At 41.0% G+C, this 21,499-nt stretch overlaps 1 protein-coding gene across 2 annotated transcripts in view; it reads right to left on the bottom strand.

Annotated features, from left to right (window-relative positions):
* The window catches only part of SPDYA (speedy/RINGO cell cycle regulator family member A), a 39,215-nt gene extending 20,814 nt beyond the window's left edge, over positions 1 to 18,401 (bottom strand). For both annotated transcript variants that reach the window (XM_003908456.3, XM_017947404.3), the window contains exons 1-4: positions 18,288 to 18,401; positions 13,001 to 13,253; positions 10,127 to 10,185; positions 6,559 to 6,644 (exon numbers count right to left, since the gene is read on the bottom strand). In XM_003908456.3, coding sequence (XP_003908505.1) covers positions 6,559 to 6,644; positions 10,127 to 10,185; positions 13,001 to 13,235 — 380 coding nt within the window. In that variant the 5' untranslated portion in view covers positions 13,236 to 13,253; positions 18,288 to 18,401. The remainder of the gene's footprint in view (positions 1 to 6,558; positions 6,645 to 10,126; positions 10,186 to 13,000; positions 13,254 to 18,287) is intronic.
* Between the last annotated feature and the right edge of the window lie 3,098 nt (positions 18,402 to 21,499).

The raw sequence follows: 21,499 nt of genomic DNA, 5'->3' as shown, positions 1-21,499 counted from the left end.
ACTGAAGCAAGACCTTCCTGAATACTCTTCTCAAAGATCCATGAATTATGAATCTTTTCAGCCTGGCTGGTAGGAACAGCCACTATTTGCAGCCCTATGTGAATGTTAGGCAGTATTCTTCCTAATCTTTTCTTAACATCTTTCCCCAGATTCAGGTAATTTTCTTATACACATATGAAACTCAGTATTCTGCTAAATACTTGATGGGGACCAGGTAGGCACAGAAGCAGGAAAACATGACTCATCATAAGGAGAATAATCAATCAAAATCAACCCCAAACTGATACCCATGGTTGACAAGGTTGACATAAAAGATAAGGACATTGAAACAGTTATAACTATTCTGTATGTTCAAAAAGTTAAGTAGACATATTGAAAATGTACTTCTAGAGATGAAAACTACAATGTCTACAATGAAAAATATACTGATTGGGATTAATGGCAGATTAAATACCACAAAGAAAACATCTGTGAATTGAAGACACAATAGAAACTATTCAAGATGAAATATACAGAGAAAAAAGAAACAAAAATCATAAACACAGGATGAGGGCTGGGCATGGTGGCTCACGCCTGTAATCTCAGAACTTTGGGAGGCCAAGGTGGGCGGATTGCTTGAGGCCAGGAGTTGGAGACCTACCTGGTCAACACAGTAAAACCCCATCTCTACTAAAAATAGAAAAATTATCTGGGCGTGGTGGCCCGCGCCTGTAATCCCAGCTACTTGGGAGGCTGAGGCAGGAGAATCACTTGAACCCGGAAGGCAGAGGTTACAGTGAGCCACTGAGATCGAAACACTGCACTCCAGCGTGGGCGACGGGGAGATTGTCTCAAAAAAAAAAGAAAGAAAGGAAGGAAGGAAGGAAGGAAGGAAGGAAGGAAGGAAGGAAGGAAGGAAGGAAGGAAGGAAGGAAGGAAGGAAAGAAAAAAAATTTAAAAAAATTAAACAGAGCATCAGTTTGATGTGGGACTTCAAGGAATAGGTGGAATTGGAGACTCTGAAGGCCGGTATCAATAACAATGCAGGATTCTTTCAATGCTTTGTAATCTGAATAGGGCAGACAGAAAATCAGGTGGACAGAAGACATTTGAAGGAATAACAGCTGAAACTTTTTGAAATTTAGTAAAAACTATAAACCTACAGAGAAGTTCAATGAACCTCAAAGCACATGAAACATGAAGAAAATTAAACCAACGAACAGCATAACCAAATTGCTCAAAACCAGTGATAAAGAGTAAATCTTAAAAGTAGAGAAAAAATAACATATTAGATAACACAGGCACCACGATTAGGATGGGGTAGATTTCTCATTGGAAATAATACAAGTCTCACAGATGACTTTCCAAGAAAAACAGGCAACTTACAATAAAAATACTACAAAACACATAAGGGAACAAGGTACCAAGAGCAGAAACAGACCGTGAAATCTGAAAGTAATGGAATAGACACAAAATGTAAGAATAACTATTTCTAGTACATGTAAAAAAATTAAAAGTACCTTGATAATATGATAAATGGAAAAGTATATTTGAAAAATAAGAAAATAGAACTTTTATAAATGCAAAATTTTATAATGAAATTAATTGGCATATTAGACATAAGCTGAAGATAAAATTAGTGAACTGAGAGATAAATCTAAATAAATGATCTAAAATGCAGCCCAAAGAAACATAGATAGAAAATAGCAAAGATTGGCCAGGCTCGGCGGCTCACGCCTGTAATCCCAGCACTTTGGTAGGCCGAGGCGGGTGGATCACGAGGTCAGGAGATCGAGACCACCCTGGCTAACATGGTGAAACTCCGTCTCTACTAAAAATACAAAAAAAAATTAGCCAGGCATGGTGGCAGGCGCCAGTAGTCCCAGCTACTCGGGAGGCTGAGGCAGGAGAATGGCATGAACCCGGAGGCAGAGCTTGCAGTGAGCTGAGATGGCACCACTGCGCTCCAGCCTGGGCGACAAGAGCGAGACTCCATCTCAAAAAAAAAAAAAAAAAAAAAAAAAAAAAAAGAAGAAGAGAAAAAGAAAATAGCAAAGATGGGAATGGGTGCGGTGGCTCACTCCTATAATCCCAACACTTTAGAAGGCTGAGGCAGGTGAATTGCTTGAGCTGAGGAGTTCGAAACCCAGCCTGGGCAACATGGAGAAACCTCGTCTCTACAAAAAAATACAAAAAATTAGCTGGGTGTCGTGGTGAATGTCTGTGGTCCTGGCTATTTGGGAGATTGAGGTGGGTGGATCACTTGATCCTGGGAGGTGGAGATCACAGTGACCTGAGATTGCACCACTGCACTCCAACCTGGGCAACAGAGTGAGACTGTCTAAAAAAAAAAAAGAGAGAGAGAGAGAGAGAGAAAGAAAGAAAAAGAAAATTTCAAAAATAAGTGATGTAGAAGACTAAGTGAGGCATAACAAGTTTAACTGGTTTCAAAAGGAGAAAAAGGACATAGCAGAGGAAGAGGAATATTTGAAGAGACAGTGGATAGAATTTTCTGAGTTGTCTGTTGAAAGGCATCAATCTTCACGTTGGGCTGATTGGCTCACGTCTGTAATCCCAGTACTTTTGGAGGCTGAGGCGGGTGGATTACCTGAGGTCAGGAGTTCGAGGCCAGCCAGGCCAATATGGTGAAACTCTGTCTCTACTAAAAATACAAAAGTTAACCAGGCATGGTGGGACCTGTAGTCCCAGCTACTTGGGAGATTGAGGTGGGAGGATCACTTAAACCTGGGAGGCGGAGGTTGCAGTGAGCCAAGATTGTGCCAATGCATTCCAGCCTGGGTGACAGAGCAAGACTCCATCTCAAAAAACAAAAAAACAAAAACAAAAAACATCAATCCTTAATCTTCAAATCCAGAAAGCTTACCATATCCCAAGTAGGTTATTAAAAAGAAACCAATGCCAAACACCAAAGAGGTCTTAAAAGCAGCCAGAAGGCCAGGTGCGTGGCCCACGCTTGTAATTCCAGCACTTTGGGAAGGATGGCTTGAACTCTGGAGTTTGAGACCAGCCTGGGCAACATGGCAAAACTCCATCTCTACAAAAAAAAAAAAAAAAATTAGCCGGGTGTCACGGTGGTATGTGCCTGTGGTCTCAGCTACTCAGGAGGCTGAGGCAAGAAGATCACTTTAACCCTAGAGGTAGAGGTTGCAGTGAGCCAACATCATGCTGCTGCACTCCAGCCTGGGTGACAGAGTGAAACTCTGTCTCAAAAAAAAAAAAAAAAAAAAAAAAAAAAAATTAAGAATCTCCTATATGTTAGTAATTGGAAGATGAAATAAAAAGTAACATGTTCCTTGACCATAAGGATAAGGAGCCTACAATTAAGTAGAGAAGGCAAGTGAGTATGAAACAAATAATTGTGAAAGGTAATGTGGAAGAATGATAATAGAAGTTCAGAGTTTTATAAGAATAAACAGAAAGGAAACATTATAAGACTGTATAAAAACGAAAAGAACTTGAGCTTTAGAACTATGGCTGAGAAAATATTTAATGAGAACTATTGAGGCCACACAAAAAGTATGATTATACTTAAAATGGAAATTATAATTCATGTTATTTTTAATATGGAGCTTACATAATACAACATGCAATACAACCTTACAGATAATTGTATTGCATAAACTCAATAGTGCTCTACTGGTAATAACTTTATAAAACAAGTGAAACAAATTCAATTTCAGGCATCTAGTAAGATTTAAACTAAAGCTTCTTTTGGTTTCTTTTTAATTCTCAGGTGAAAAAACCCACAAAATAAATATTGCATCAAGTTACAAATACAATACAATACTGAGATATATAAACAGCAATTTAACTTAGTGGTCGATGGCTGAATTTGGTCATTGATAACCATGCCTGAGTTTGTGCCCCTGCTTTGCTGCTTACTAACTTGTTTGCTCTTAGCAAGTACTTAATCTTCCTCTGTTTCCTCATCTGTAAAATGGGGATAATAAAAAATTTATTTCATAGGGAAAATTAAATGAGTTAATACTACATTAAAATTTTTTGTGGTGCCTTGCACATAGTACTCAGTATTACCTAATACTATTATATTTTTCCAGTTTAGCAATCATCCCAAATTTTGAGTTCATTTTTCCCTGTGTACTGGAAAATGTATCTCCTGAATACATGTAGAAATCAGTTTCTTCGGCCAGGAGCAGTGGCTCATGCCTGTAATCCCAGCACTTTGGGAGGCCGAGGCAGGCAGATCATGAGGTCAGGAGATCGAGACCATCCTGGCTAACACAGTGAAACCCCGTCTCTACTAAAAATACAAAAAAATTAGCTGGGCATGATGGCAGGTGCCTGTAGTCCTAGCTACTTAGGAAGCCGAGACAGGAGAATTGCTTGAACCTGGGAGGTGGAGGTTGCAGCGAGCCAAGATAACACCACTGCACTCCAGCCTGGGTGACAGAGAGAGACTCCGTCTCAAAAAAAAAAAAAAAAAAAAAATTTTTATTTAATATTTTTTTCTTCTAATTTTTTTTTTTTTTTTTTTTTTTTTTTTTTTCCTGACAGCATCTTGCTCTGTTGTCCAGGCTGGAGTACAGTGGTGATCATAGCTCACTACAGCCTTGAACTCCTGGGCTCAAGTGATCCTCTTCATCTCAGCCTCCCAAGTAGTTGGCACTACAGGCACACGCCACCATGCCTGGTTAATTTTTTTATTTTTATTTTTGTAGAGACTTGCTATGTTGTCCAGGCTGGTCTTGGACTTCCAGCCTGAAGCAATCCTTCCACCCCGCCTCCCAAAGTGCTGGGATTACAGGCATAAGCCACTATACCCAGTCTAGTCCTATTTCTTTAATCACTCTTTGATTCTGAATTAAATACACTTTGAGTAAAAACTTAATCTTCAGTGCTGACAGCTATTGTGATATTCAACTTAAATATTTTTTATATGTGTTTTCTAGTTAAACACTTGAAATTATATTCATGTGGCCGGGCGTGGTGGCTCACGCCTGTAATCCTAGCACTTTGGGAGGCTGAGACAGGCGGATCACTCGAGGTCAGGAGTTCGAGACCAGCCTGGCCAACATGGTAAAACCTCGTCTCTACTAAAAATACAAAAAATTAGTTGGGCGTGGTGGCAGGTGCCTGTAATCCCAGCTACTTGGGAAGCTAAGGCAGGAGAATCTCTTGAATCCGGGAGGCGGAGGTTGCAGCAAGCCAAGATTGCACCACTGCACTCCAGCCTGGGTGACAGAGTGAGACTCCGTCTCAAAAAAAAACCCATATATATATATATTCATGCATTCCCAACTGCAGCATTATATCCAGCTATAGGGTAGAAAAGGATATGTGTGTGTGTGTGTGTGTGTGTGTGTATATATATATATTTTTTTTTTTTTCCCTGAGACGGAGTCTCGCTCTGTCTCCCAGGCTGGAGTGCAGTGGTGTGATTTCAGCTCACTGCAACCTCCACCTCCAGGGTTCAAGCAATTCTCCTGCCTCAGCCTCCCGAATAGCTGGGATTATAGGTGCCCGCCACCATGCCCAGCTAACTTTTGTATTTTTAGTAGAGATGGGGTTTTAACCATGTTGGCCAGGTTGGTATCGAACTCCTGACCTCAGATGATCCACCCGCCTCAGCCTCCCAAAGTGCTGGGATTACAGGCGTGAGCCACCGCACCTGGCTGGAAATATATTCTTAAATAATACAAAGTCTAAATGAATTCTGACCTATAGATTGGAAAATCATTTCACAGATTACAATGATAATATAAACTAATATAAAGTCAATGGAAGAATTGGAAAACAAACTGTATTCCTTTGTCACAGCTCAGTGTGTTTAGTAAAAGAGCCAGTGAATACCAGTGGTATCAAATATGAATAATGCCTATGTTATATATATAGGTCCACAAATATTATGTTTAGAGCATTTCTACAAGTTGTTCAATGTAAAAGGGCAATGACGATGGTGATTTTTACTATATATTAATGGAAAATTTCAGAGAATATTCTGGTTTGAAAAAATATTTAAGTCACAAAGAGGAGAATTTGGGATAATTTACATGGAAGCATTCTGAAAAATGTAAAACATGCAATACAAACTGAAGTGGAATACTCCAAGAAATCTTGGCCAGGCGCAGTGGCTCACACCTGTAATCCCAGCACTTTGGAAGGCCAAGGCGGGTGGATCACGAGGTCAGGAGATCAAGACCATCCTGGCCAACATGGTGAAACCCCGTTTCTACTAAAAATACAAAAATTAGCTGAGCGTGGTGGCACGTGCCTGTAATCCCAGCTACTTGGGAGGCCGAGGCAGCATAATCTCTTGAACCAGGGAGTCAGAGGTTGCAGTGAGCCAGGATCATGCCACTGCACTTCAGCCTGGCAATAGAGTGAGATTCCGTCTCAAAAAAAAAAAAAGGAAATCTTAGGCATATAGCATAAGTGAAAAAAACATAAAAATATCCTATTAAAGTAAAAAATGTATAGCATTTATACAGGAAGGCCTATTCAAAGATATACATAAGGTTTTAAACAGCCTCTGTTTTAAATAAGGTGTAATATATATAACAGATAACACAAAAACCACTTAGTAGAAAGTATACTTACAGAGCAATAAAGAAATTTATCCTGGTATGCTCACTTATAGTAAATTTAGCCCTCTTGAAATAAACAAAGGTCATAGCCAAAAGATACTATAACGAAAAAAGTTAAAAAATAATATTAATATTTTGCTTTCACAAAGAAAACTGCTTTAAAATAGTTAACATTAAAATTTTCTGATGAATAAGTTAAAACAATAAAGTGTTACTTATTATAGAATTGTGTACTTACTTTTTGACTTTCTGTAATCCACCATGTGAACAGTGAAAAGTAATTCTTGACTATTTATTATATCATTATTTACTAGAACGGACTCCTAAATTTTATTTTATTTTATTTTATTTTATTTTTTTTTTTGAGGCGGAGTCTCGCTCTGTCGCCCAGACTGGAGTGCAGTGGCCGGATCTCAGCTCACTGCAAGCTCCGCCTCCCGGGTTTACGCCATTCTCCTGCCTCAGCCTCCCGAGTAGCTGGGACTACAGGCGCCCGCCACCTCGCCCGGCTAGTTTTTTGTATTTTTTAGTAGAGACGGGGTTTCACCGTATTAGCCAGGATGGTCTCGATCTCCTGACCTCGTGATCCGCCCGCCTCGGCCTCCCAAAGTGCTGGGATTACAGGCTTGAGCCACCGCGCCCGGCCAATTTTATTATTGTTAATAGTTTGAGCTAAAATCCCACTTTTATCTAATTTAAACTTCAAATCTATACAGAAATTGAAGTAACAGCAAAATGAACAGCCATGCATCCTCACTTAGATGCACCAAATTTGCCATGTTAGCTATCTCTATTCATGTGTATGTATGTGTATATATAATTTTTCTAAGCCCTTTGAGTTAGTTGCAGACATCCATACTAACTTTTTAAAATAACTTGTTAAAATGATTTCCAAATGACTTCAGAAATTAGAATAACATGGTTCTATTTTCATGGGGAGAATGTGTTTTAAAGATATTATTAGAAAGATACATCTCTAGCCTGATTATTAGCACATAGGCCATGTTCTGTCTGTTCAAATTAAAAACAAGTTACAATAATGTATCAGATTATCTCTCATAAGACATTTATTCATCCTATTGTAACAGGATTTGCCACAAAGGTGATACCAAGTTTTCACAGTAACTTCCAGTAAAGTACTCTTGAGATAGTGTTAAGATACAGTAGTTACTTTTCAAACACTGCCCCCTTCTGTGCAACAACTTTAATGCACCTTAAAACCGTAAAGTTTAAAACTTCCTGACGGGCGCGGTGGCTCAAGCCTGTAATCCCAGCACTTTGGGAGGTCGAGGCTGGTGGATCACAAGGTCAGGAGTTCGAGACCAGCCTGGCCAATATAGTGAAACCCCATCTCTACTAAAAATACAGAAAAAGTAGCCAGGCGTGGTGACACATGCCTGTAATCCCAGCTATTTGGAAGGCTGAGGCAGGATAATTGCCTGAACCCGGGAGGCAGAGGTTGCAGTAAGCTGAGATCATGCTACTGCACTCCAGCCTGGATGACAGAGTGAGACTCCATCTCAAAAGAAAAAGAAAAAAAAAAAAACCCATCATAACTCCACATGAATTGTATATTTGATATTACAGCATTACTGTTAATTTTTTAAAGTATTATGACATTGTAATTGTTTTAAAATAGCCCTTAACTTTTAGTGATATATTGTGAAATATTTATGGAAAAATGTTAGGATGTCTGGGATCAGCTTCAAAATAATCCAGTTTTTGGTGAGAAGCATTAGAAGAAACAAGAATGGCCACAGTTGATCTACTGTAGCTAGATGAGAGGCATATGGAGGCTGTTTGTTCTATTTACTTCAAATTGTGTATGTTTTAAATTTTCCAAAATGAAATTTTAAAAATTTTATAAACCTTCTTCTAGTGTATCCCTGTCATCTTAAGCTTAAATAAAAATGTTCACCCCAGTACTTTGTATTTAATCACAAGCTAACCTTCCATTCATTCCCTTTACTGTTGGCTAGTAGTGATGTAAAGTCACGCTTAATTTTCAAATATGACTGCTTGATACAAAATGGCATTTACAAAGCTGAAAATTCTTAGCACAAGAAATTTTTTTCTAAAATAAAAAGCTGAAAATTTTATTTTATTATTATTATTTTTGAGACAGAGTCTTGCTCTGTCACCCAGGCTGAAGTGCAGTGGCTCCATCTCTGCTCACTGCAACCTCTGCCTCCTGGGATCAAGCAATTCTCCTGTCTCAGCCTCCTGAGTAGCTGGGACTATGGGTGCACGCCACCACACCCGGCTAATTTTTGTATTTTTTAGTAGAGACGGGGTTTCTCCATGTTGGCCAGGCTAGTCTTGAACTCTTGATCTCAGGTGATCTGCCTGCCTCAGCATCCCAAAGTGCTAGAATCACAGGCATGAGTCACAAAGCTGAAATTTTAACCATTCAACAAAATCTAAAGAACATAGAAACATCGCTGCTCCCAGTGTGTAAGTTAGACATTCTTTTATGAAACACTGATTCCTAAAGAACATGTTAAACTAATTTTACCTACAAAATTACTGAGATTTGTTTTCTCTGAGTTACTTACAAAATACTAAAATGCAGACTACCTCAGTAAAGTAAATCTCAGAATATTTTTTCTCCACAACCTGATAAAAGGTAATAACTGATTAAAATGCATTAAGTCTATACTGATTTTTTGTTTGTTTGTTTTTGTTTTTGTTTTGTTTTGTTTTTAAGACAGGGTCTTGTCCAGGCTTGAGTGCAGTGGTGGTATCACAGCTCACTGCAGCCTTGATCTCCCTGGCTCAAGCAATCCTCCTGCCTCAGCCTTCTAGGTAGCTGTGACTACAGGTATGAGTCACCATGTCCAGATAATTTTTTTTTTTTTAAATTAGAGACCAGGTCTCCCTGTGTTGCCAAGACTGGTCTTGGAACTCGTGGGCTTAAGTGACCCTCTGATGCCTTGGCCTTCCAAAGTGTTTGGGATTACAGGCATGAGCTGCCACACCTGTTCTGCTTTCTGTTTTCAATACAAATATAAATTTAAGGTCATTTAAATGTAATCAATAATATTCTACAATTCTTCAAGTATAGACTCAATCTATGCTATATGCTAATTCCAAAAATTAATGTGTAAAGATTCTGCTTCGAAGGAGCAGCACAGGCTAGCTCTTATTTTTTTTAATTTTTAAATTTAATTAATTTATTTAGAGACAGAGTCTTGCTCTATTGTCCAGGCTAGAATGCAGTGGCACAATTGATCGTAGCTCACTGTATCCTCCAACTTCTGGGTTCAAGTGATCCTCCCACCTCAGCTGGGTGGCTGGGACTACAGGTGCATGCCACCACACCTGGCTAATTTTTAAATTTTTTAGAGATGGGGGTCTCACTATGTTGCCCAGGCTGGTCTCCAACTCCTGGCTTCAAGTGATTCGCCCACCTCAGCCTCTCAAAGTTTTGGGATTACAGGTGTGAGCCACTGCACCTGGCCGCTAGCTCTTTTCTTAATCATAACTAATAAGATAGAAAATTCTTATAAGGTCTCATTAAAGCTCTAATGGTTCAGTTACATTATAATGCTGGTTAATGGTTATACTGTTACCAAATTTACCTTGTCTGCAATTTTACAGCAGCAGTCCATCCACAAGAAATCTTGAATTAAATCGTCATCTACAACAAAAGATAGCTATAACTTGTCTTTTAAAAACAGAATGTTTCCTTTTGAAGAATTTCTATGTCAAGAGATTACACATAGTGCTTAGAAATAAAACAAAAATGAATGAACCAGTGTTGCCTAAGGTGGAATTTTCAGTTCTTTGGTGTATTTACCATTGCAAGGACTGTACAAAAAACTACTGCTTTATCTTTCATCAACCCATCTGATTTGCCTTAATATATGGCTCAGACTGGAGAATGGCAGAAGTGTTTGGTTTACTGAATATCCAATAGTATTTTTAGTTTTGCATTCTTCTCTCCTACTTATCTCTATTCCACTTTCTATTATTCAAATACATACGAAAATGTCTATATAAAGGATTCATAATTCATTAGTTATTTATAATTAACATTTGAAAAAATTATTATGATAAAAAGATCAACAAACACATTGTTAAAATAATAACATCTAGAAAGTAGGTAAAATATTTATTTCAATTCTAAAGGGCTAAAATATATAGTCTCAAAATATATTAATAGTTGTCAGGATGTAATCTAGAAAAATCTGCTTTTTTCCATTCCCTCTTTCTCTTTCTTTTCTTTCTTTTTTTTTAAGAGACAGGGTCTCACTATGTTGCCCAGGTGGGCCTTGAACTCCTGGGCTCAAGTGATCCTCTGGCTTCAGAATCCTGAGTACCTGGAACTACAGGTACATGCCACCATGCCAGTCTCCTCTCTTTCATTTTAAGTAAAAAGGCATAACTTCTTTATATCCATTTGTGTACACTAAAATATCATCAATGTAGTCACATGGAAAGTTCCAAGAATAACTACTGATTTCCTGAGAATAGTAATTTCTGACTTGCTAATTTTTTTTCCTTTTTTAAATAGGGTCTCACTTTGTCATCCAGGCTGGAGTGCAGTGGCGTGATCTCGGCTCAACTGTAGCCTTAACCTCCTGGGTTCGAGATCCTCCCACCTCAGCCCCCCAGATAGCTGGGACTACAGGTGTGTACCACCATGCCCAGATAACTTTTTTTTTTTTTGTACTGTAGAGAGGGGATTTCACCACGTTGTCCCAGGCTGGTCTTGAACTCTTAAGCTCAAGCGATCCACTTGCCTTGGCCTCCCAAAGTGCTAGGATTACAGGTATGAGCCACCATATCTGGCTTTTTTTTTTTTTTTAAGACAGAGTCTTGCTCCATCGTCCAGGCTGGAGTGCAGTGGCATGATCTCAGCTCAGCTGTAGCCTCCACCTCCCAGGTTCAAGCGATTCTCCTGCCTTAGCCTCCCAAGTAGCTGGGATTACAGGCATGTGCCACCATGCCCGATGGGGTTTCACCATGTTGGCCAGGCTGGTCTCAAACTCCTGGCCTCAAGTGATCTGCTCCCTCAGCCTCCTAAAGTGCTGGGATTACAGGCATGAGCCACTGCGCCTGGCCCATTAATTCTATTTATATTTCTTTCTTTCTTTTTTTTTTTTTTTTTGAGACAGAGTTTCACTCTTGTTGCCCAGGCTGGAGTGCAATGGTACAATCTTGGCTCACCGCAACCTCCGCCTCCCGGGTTCAAGCGATTCTCCTGCCTCAGCCTCCTGAGTAGCTGGGATTACAGGCATGTGCCACCACACCCGGCTGATTTTGTATTTTTAGTAGAGACAGGGTTTCTCCACGTTGGTCAGGCTGATCTTGAACTCCTAACCTCAGCTGATCTGCCCGCCTCGGCCTCTCAAAGTGCTGGGAATACAGGCATGCGCCACCGCACCCAGCCTCTATTTATAGTTCTTAAGTTACCTAAAATGGTACAGCCAGGTATTTTCCCTTGTTTCTCATGATGAGTTTTGGTACTAAAAAAGTTTGCAGGTAATAATTTTGTTCTGCTCTTAATGAAAAGAAGGGGAACTTTTATTAACATTCTAAATCCTGATGGGGAAGCATCTTTATATCTTTTTCTACTTATATTCCTTACATTTTTTTCCTTTTTCATCTTTTCATTTTGCTTTTCTTTAAATCGTAACTAGCTTGCTTTAATGCACCTGACCTTCCTCTAGAAACAAGGAAGCTTGTTACCTAGATCTACCGGACTGTAGCATCTACTTGACTTGATTCATTACTCCAGATATTTTTCAGAACTCATCTATTCTACCCTTTTTTCTAATCTGTTTACCTTATTACCCTACCTCCAAAAAAAAAAAAAAAAAAGAATCCCTCTCTTTCCTAGTTAGGAGTACAGTACTATGAAGAAGTTTCTTTTTGCCAGTGTTAAGAAATGTATCAGCAAAGTAGCACTGTCTCATAACCTAAACAAATTCAAACTCAGTTTCATTATATGGGCATGATAAAACATAGTTAATTTTTAACAATGTTCCCAAACTGTTATCCTGAAACTTCTCTAGTGTGACCAAGCTTCCTATTTTTCTTGGGTTTAGAAGAGAAAGTCCTGGGAAACCCCTTAGGCCCAGTCAAACTGGGTCAGTTAGCTCACCTGATTCTTTATGTAGTATTTAACTTTAGGTCAAACAAAACTCATGCCATGGGCTATGAAGTTGAATTGCCCAGAATTTACATTTGACATTTGGATTTAAGTAGTCTAGAAGCTAGATGAGTATGAATTTTTAATCCGTAAGGAAACAAAACAAACAAAAACCCAACATTGAAAAAAAAAAAAAAAAAAAAAAGACTAAGTAAAACAAAAACAAATTTGGTTGGAGATGGGAAATTTAATACAAAAATAATGATATCGTCTTTGATTAGCATGAAAACAATTAGATGTTTACATTCTAGGTTTTTAGTACTTTATAATTACCACTATTACAATATTTTAAACCTACCAAATAATTTAAAGAAAGCAGTCATATCCTGACGCTGTATAACCAGACAAGGTCCTTTGGGGCGTTTAGATTTGTTGTTATTATGTGTATTTTTTTCAAATGCTTGCCAATTATCTTTAAAAATAGGACGCTTCATAGTAATGGGCTTTTTAGGCTGATGTGATCTATTTGACCCTGATTTTACATAAACAGTGACAGTAGGTGGTGTCTCACAACACATCTGATTGTGCCTCATTTTGGTTTCCCAATATTCCTGTAAAAATAAAACATACAATTATTCATCACACACATTCATTTCATATAAAAACAACTGGATGATACTACCATATGCAGTCATATAAAATGTTACTGAACTTGTCATTAAAATGTTATTTGTGACAGTGACTCCCATTAAAAATTGCTTTTGAAATTCAGTGCTAGGAAACGCTATGCTTCCTTTGGGTAACAAATAGACATCCTCTTCCCAAATAATAAGATACTGTACGCCATTTTGCTTTGGCTACAGAACTCGACCAAATTTGAAAGTTAATTATAGAAATGATGCTGACTTCATAATTTATTTGTGGTCTTCTTTTTTCCTGCTAATTTTTTCTATTCTGCTTGAATTGACATAATTTTATTATATGGTTGTTATATGCCACCTCAAAATTTTTATAAACAAGGAAAACTATTTCCAGAACTTATTATCAATATCAATTCAATTATATTACAAAGCACCCCCCCGACACCTACACACACACAAAACCCCATATCTCTTTATTGGTAAATTCCTTGATATATTATAAAATTCACTTATTCAATAAGCATTTATTGGTATTTATTGAAAAGCTGAAAGCAATTCTAGCAAAATGCAGATGAGCTTTGAAGGCCTTTCATAAATTGGTCTAATTTTTATTTTACTTACTTTTCTGTTTTCCTTTTTTTCTCGTGTATGTGTGTGTGTTTGAGACAGGGTCTTGCTCGGTCACCCAGACTGGAGTATGCTGGCATGATTACAGCTCACTGCAGCCTCGACCTCCTGGGCTCAAGTGATCGTCCCACCTTAGCCTCCATTGTAGCTGGGACCACAGGTTTATGACACCACACCTGGCAAATTTTTTAAATTTTTGTAGAGATGCGGTCTTACTATGTTGCCCAGGCTGGTCTCAAACTGCTGAGCTCAAGCCATCCTCTTGCCTCAGCCTCCCAAAGTGCAGGAATTACAGGCTTGAGCCACCATGACTGACTGGCCTGTTCTAATTTTTAAAGTTGTAAGTGTATGACAAAGCTATTTGAGTGACTGATTATAAGTGTATATGAATGTATGTTGTTATAATCTAATAAAATCTGAGACAAAGTTAATCTATCAATATTTAATAATATATGTAATCATCACCTTCTTTGGTGGTGAATAGTTCACATAATTACTACACTTAGTATTATTTTTGTGGTCAAATATTTCTAGGGTAATGGGAAATGGAGGTATGAATAGGCAACACAGGAAACTACTCTAGGACCCTACTGAGAACCTCTGAATGCAACCTCACAGTGACTCAGGCAGCCATGCCTCCCTTGGTGTTCAAGGAGTGAGGTATAGATTCCCCTTCCTGACCCTCAGAAATTTCCCTGCTGACGGAAGGACTGGAAAATATAGTAAGGTTAGAGCAGCACTGTCCAAAATATAATGTAAGCCGCATATGTAATTTTGTATTTTTAGAGCCACCTTACAAAACAAAACAGATAAAATAACTTTCAATAATAAAGTTTATGTAACCCAATATGTCCAAAATACTATTTTAACATGTAATCAATATAAAAACCAATGAGATAGTTCACATTCGGTCTTTGAAATCTGCTGCATGTTTTCCTCTTAAAGCATATCTCAATTCTTTTTTGTTGTTGTTACTTTAGATGAATATGCTTACATACAAATCCCAGTTCTGATACTAATTTTTCAACAGTAAAAGTGAAATGGAGTCCTATTTTAAAAAATGAAGCAATTTGTAAGAGAAAAATATGCTCCTTCAGTTTTTAAAGTAAAAATTAAATTATTCAGTTTCAAGTGTTTAATAGCCACAAGTGGCCAGTGGCTACCACATTAGATAGTACAGGGCTACATTTTGAAGAACTAGGCAGAGGAAATTATGTTTATCAAATTGCTCCTCTCATCCCATCTTTCTTCCTAGATCCTAAAGTCCTGCCAAATTGAAGGCAATTATGTACTTGGGGTACGGGTTATAAACTCCATAGAAAGAGGAATAGGTGATAAATTGAGTCTTGAGACTTGAGTAAGAACTTTCTGCTCTTTCCTGCCCACCTCATCTGGGAGACAGCTGGAGGCTTCATCTGCAAATTTTTTTTTAAAGTAAGAGCAGCCTTAAATCCAGATAGAAGAAACTAAACAGTAGTCAGGCTTCTCAAATTCTAGTGTGGACTTATCAGTGGTATAGTACCGTGGCTAAGAATTCTGCTTCAAATTTGAGTGTTGGGGCTAGACTTGGGTGGAATGTACCAGAACACAAAATAACTGTGGCACATATTCCAGAAGATAAGTTTTACTCAATGCTAAGTAACCTAAAATAGTGCTTTTATATTAAAACAACCATGGATATGTCATAAAATGTAATCCAAATTTTCTATCAATCAAAAAGGTAAAATATGTCTGCAGTAGGTGTCTTTACACTATTCCCTTATGTATGTTATGTATGTTGGGATATTTCATATACAGTTTCAGAAAACTGAATGAGAAGAAAATGTCTGAAATTCCCCAAGAGGAGCTTCATTGACATTAATAAGCAAACACTGGCAGGAAAGTTGCATAGAACAAGCTGAAGGAGAGAAGCTATCAATGCTAGTCTTGGTCAGTTTCTACCTAGGGGTATCTTTTAATTTTGCTCTTCGTTTAGATATACTAAGAGAATGAGAGTTCTGATAGAGCAAGCAAGAAGAAAAGAACAAAAAACAAATTAGCGCGGTGGCTCACGCCTGTAATCCCAGCACTTTGGAAGGCCGAGACGGGCGGATCACGAGGTCAGGAGATCGAGACCATCCTGGCTAACATGATGAAACTCCGTCTCTACTAAAAAATACAAAAAAACTAGCTGGGCGAGGTGGCGGGTGCCTGTAGTCCCAGCTACTCGGGAGGCTGAGGCAGGAGAATGGCATAAACCCGGGAGGCGGAGCTTGCAGTGAGCCGAGATCCGGCCACTGCACTCCAGCCTGGGCGACAGAGCGAGACTCCCGTCTCAAAAAAAAAAAAAAAAAAAAAAAAAAGAGCCATGAGCCATTTTACGAAGGGCAAGAGATGAGGAAAGAAGGAGAAGTAGGAGAAACTATACTCATCAGGTAAAATCCTTTAATGATTTTAATTTTACTATTATGATTATTATTATTTTCAGACAGAGTTTCACTCTTGTCGCCCAGGCTGGAGTGCAGTAACTCGATCTCGGCTCACTGCCACCTCTGCTCCCTGGGTTCAAGTGATTCTCCAGCCTCAGCCTCCTAAGTAGTTGGGATTACAGGCGCCCGCCACCATGCCCCGCTAATTTCTGTATATTTAGTAGAGACGGGGTTTCACCATGTTGGCCAGGCTGGTCTCCAACTCCTGACCTGAGGTGATCGGCCCGCCTCGGCCTCCCAAAGCGCTGGGATTACAGGCGTGAGCCACCACACTTGGCCTCCTTCGATTAATTTTTATATGGGCTCCATGGACATTAAAAAAATCATACCAGAATTCATACTTGAATAGGATGTCTGGGATTTTTTTCTTCGTTTTTCTTTTTTTTTTTTTTTGGTAAGTATATCACAAAAATTCGAGAGGCATCTGAAATAACCTCTTCTTGGGGGGGGGGCGGTAATATAAAGGGTGGTGGTTCACAGCCATAAAATGAAACAAGCAGAAGTTGTTTGGGTATTCATTTGCCTATATGGAAAACCTAATAGCAATATCCATTGGCAACTCAGTTGGGACAGGCAAGTAAGCCTTAACTTCCTTATGAGTGCAGTCACACACACAGAATATGTGCCAGACACTGATGAATGTGTTATATGCATTATCTCATTTAACTCTCAAAACATCTCTATGTGGTAGGTATTATTTTATCCTTATTTTCTAGATAAGAAATTTGAGGCTTAGAGAAGTTAAATTTCCCAAAGGCTTATAATTAGTAAGTGATAAAGCTAGAATTTGAACGCAGAACTGACATCAAAGTCCCATATTCTTTAACCAGTAAATCACTGTTTTAAATATTAAATACAATCATGTATAAAACACTTGACACATAGCACTCCAGTATTACTTACCGTCACCTTGCCAAGAAAACAAAACCAGCTAACCCCAGCTATAAGGAGATCTCGGCTCACTGCCACCTCTGCCTCCCGGGTTCAAGCGATTCTCCCACCTCAGCCTCCGGAGTAGCTGGGATTACAGGCGCCCACCACCACGCCTGGCTAATTGTTTAAAAAATTATTTTTTGTAGAAACGGGTTTTATCTCAGCTCACTGCAACCTCTGCCTCCCGGGTTCATGCAGTTCTCCCGCCTCAGCCTGCCAAGTAGCTGGGACTACAGGTGCCGCCACCTCGCCCGACTAATTTTTTTTTTTTTTTTTTTGTAGAGACGGGGTTTTCGCTGCGGGCTGCTCTCGAATCCTGGCCTCAAGGATCCGCCCAACTTGGCATAAGGCTTTTTAAAAGGTTGAGACTAGGGGGCCTCCAGTCCTACTGGATGTCATGTAAGAGAATCTTCGTGAATTCTGAGACATGGGCTAAGGGCCTGGTACTGAGGCACAGCACCTCAGATCTCAAGATTCTGGGGCAGACGATCTTGGGGGCAAAAAGAGGTGTTTAATGGGACATAAAGAGGCAGAATTTATTAAAAAGACCCCCAAATCTCCATTCCCCTCACAATAAAGGCGGCGGGCACACGTGGAGACGGGAGCTCCTGCCCAGGGCCCTCCCTCTGAGCAGGCGGCCGAGCTTCAGGAGCAGCCTCCGGTCTCCCTGCCCGTCCTCCCCCTGGAACCTCCACCCGCTACGCCGCCGGGCGGAGGGCGGCCAACGCCCCAACCTGCGCGGCCACTGCTTCCCTCGACAGGCCCCGCAGCCCAGGACCCTCTGTGGGGAGCGCGTGTGTCGTCGCCGCGAAGGCAGCTGAGGGCGCCCACGGGAGGCGGCGTGAGGACCAGGCTGGAGCACCGCCTTCTCATCTAAGGCGGGCGGTGGGGTCGCCGGCGAGAGAACCCAGGGACCAGGCATACTCGAAACTGGAGATTCGCCTGCGAGGCCCTTCCCGGGGGCGAGCACAGGTACCTGCGGAAGCCCGGGGCTGCGCGGGAGAGGGCAGGGCAGCGGCGGTCAAGCCTCGGCCGCAGCGCTCCGGGCCTCAGACGGTTACTCGCCGGTAGCTCGCCAGCAGCGGTACCCGCTCGAAGGTCTCCCGCCAACCCCGAGCGAGGGAGCGCGAGGCCGGCAGGGGCCAATCAACGCGCAGAGCTGGCCGAGGGGGCGGGGCCTGCCTGGGAGTGCGCGTCGGCGAACCCCGCCCCTACCCGCCCCCCGCCCGCCGGAGCCTCGGCCGCGGGCCTCCCTCCTCCGTTATCCCGCTCCCGCTCGCCCGCGCAACTCACACAACCCTCCTCATTCGACCTACCCCCGTTGGGCACGTCTCGCAGGCAGGCTTGCGTTGGGGCCGTTTACTTCCCTTCGACTAGACAACCAGGCCCTGCGGGGCTGGGGCTGCGGGCTCTCCTCCCCACCCGGCACACGCGGGCACAGCGCGGTTACCCGGGTTACTCAAAAGGAAGAGGCCGCTTGAACTGAGAAAAGCACAACGTGTGAATGCGGTGGCTTCTGGGGAGAAGGGGCCATTGTATTGTAACTGTGAATCTGCAGCAGTAATCTTCTTGGCTTTGTCCTAGCCTTTGGCCAGCTGGGTGCTTAATACATGCATGTCGAATAAACAAATAAAAAGAAGTCTTCACAGCTGTTTGATCCCCGTATCCTTATGTCTCTAAGGTAAAACCGGCTTTTTTTTCTTTTGAGACGGAGTCTCGCTCTGTCGCCCAGGCTGGAGCAGTGGCACGATCTCGGCTCACTGCAACATCTGCCTCCCGGGTTCAAGCGATTCTCCCGCCTCAGCCTCCTGAGTAGCTGGGACCACAGGTGCCGCCACGCCCGCCTAATTTTTAAACATTCCTTGTAGAGCGGAGTCCTTCTATGTGGCCCGGTCTGGCCTTGAACTCCTGGACTCAGGCGATCCTCCCACTGGGATTACAGTCCTAAGTCACCACACCCAGTGTAACCTTTTTATTTTTGTCTCCATACCACGGCTTTTTTCTTTTTTTTTTTTTTTTTTTTGGTGACGGAGGCTCGCTCTGCCGCCCAGGCTGGAGTGCAGTGGCCGGATCTCAGCTCACTGCAAGCTCCGCCTCCCGGGTTCACGCCATTCTCCTGCCTCAGCCTCCCGAGTAGCTGGGACTACAGGCGCCCGCCACCTCGCCCGGCTAGTTTTTTTGTATATTTTAGTAGAGACGGGGTTTCACCGTGTTAGCCAGGATGGTCTCGATCTCCTGACCTCGTGATCCGCCCGTCTCGGCCTCCCAAAGTGCTGGGATTACAGGCTTGAGCCACCGCGCCCGGCCACCACGGCTTTTTTCATGTTGCTAGTCTTTCTAAACATTTTCAATGACTGCATAATATTCCAGAGTGGACGGACCATTTAAGTCATTTCAATATTTGGATTGCTTCCAGATTTTTTGGCTAATACAATGATTACTCTTAAAAGGCAACCTGGCTCTGCCTACTTGTGGTACTTCCAGCAAATAGCTCCTCAATCAGCAGTTCTGAAGAACGAGAACGAGTTAATTCCTTCCTTCTTGTGCTTCCACACACAGCACAATAATGGCAAATTCACCTACAAATACGAGGAGGGGGCCAACTGGGAACTTACTTTTCCTTACATATGCCTTTGACTATTTCTCCCTGGCCTATAAATGGGAGAATGGGCCAAGAAGCATCAACTGGTTGTGAAAATCTTGAGGAAAATGGGTGCTTCCAGCTTCATTCCTCTGGCTTTTCCCTAAGGATCCTTCCTGACTTCTCCCTGTTCCTACCCTTGTTTTTGCAAGGTATGGGTGCTGTGATGATTAATTTCCAGCCTCGAGTATAAAATATCTACTGAACAATGAATGTCCACTCCATGAGAAACACAGAGGCATGGTGAGTACCACAATGATGAAGACAACACGGCCTTACCTTTCTAGAGCTTCCAAGCTAGACAGATATGGACACGACTAAAATACAAGGCACAGTGAGTTGTGCCATGAGGGAAATGCATGTGGCTGTATAATGCACAAAGTACAGTTATGAGAAGGTTCTTTAGGATCCTAAAATCTTCACAAAGGAAACATGTAAAATTTGCATATAAAAGCCAGCAAATACACATAAATGTTCATTGAGCTATCAGGGAAGCAGCTTATTAAGTTTTGACATCAAGTAAAGGGTGACTACCAACTAAGCCTTCTTCAGTGTTCTCATTCCTGAGTTTTTGTTTTTTAAACTATGTTGGTGTGTGGAGAAAAGTGAATATACTTTAGAATCATATACACTTGGTTTGAATTCAGGTACTACCATTTTACTAGCTGTGTGAACATGGTCAAATCATTGAACCCCAGCACCTCTCATTAAATGTAAAAGTAGGGTGATGCCACCTACTCTGTAAAAGCGTCTGGGACAAATTTGATAGTGAGCAAACTAGCAGTGCACTGGTCCACAGTAGGTGTTGTTAGCTAGCTTCCTTCTTGCCTCTTCTCATTTGACCTGGGATTGGATGAGGAGAACTCAAACATTTAACTGAACTACTTATTCCTTTGTCTCTAAGCATGGCTTTTCCCCACTAAAAAAGCATTGATTGTCCATAACTTGATCATCTCCTGCACTGTGTCCTGCAGTGCCTCCAGGCTGTCCTCATTCTACTTTCCTAACTCTCCTTTCCTAAATGTATCTCCTCACTATTATCCAATAAGAATGAAACACTCATACTTGTGTTTCTCTGAATGTTTTGAACTTTCCCACTTCTTTGACCTTGCATATACTGTGGTGTGCTCTCTTCACTTTCATTTAAAATTTCTGTCTGGTATCCATCCTTTGAGACCCAGCTTAAATTAAACAGCTCATCATCACTAGTAAGTGCAGGCGTGTGCCGCTCTTGAATTCCTGTAGCATTTCCTGAAATTCTCATTTATGTAATCTTATTAACCAGCTTTTTAAAATAAAAATGTTTGTGTATACAGATACAATTATATATAAATCGGATCATATACATACTTAAAAAATGTACAAAACAATACATGTAGCCTATGTGGAGGCTGAGACATAATAAAAACTTGTGAAACCACCACCTACCAAAACACATGAACCTAACATGCAAGAGACAGGACATCAACAATACTGTTGAGATTCTGTATGCTCCTCCTTCTCCCATTAGGATTCCCAGGAGGCGACTGTTTCCCATTCTCTTTTCT

This window comes from Papio anubis, chromosome 14, assembly GCF_008728515.1.
Source record: "Papio anubis isolate 15944 chromosome 14, Panubis1.0, whole genome shotgun sequence".
NCBI lineage: Eukaryota > Metazoa > Chordata > Mammalia > Primates > Cercopithecidae > Papio > Papio anubis.
Note: the sequence above shows the minus strand (reverse complement) of the source record. Positions and strands in the feature narration are given on the sequence as shown.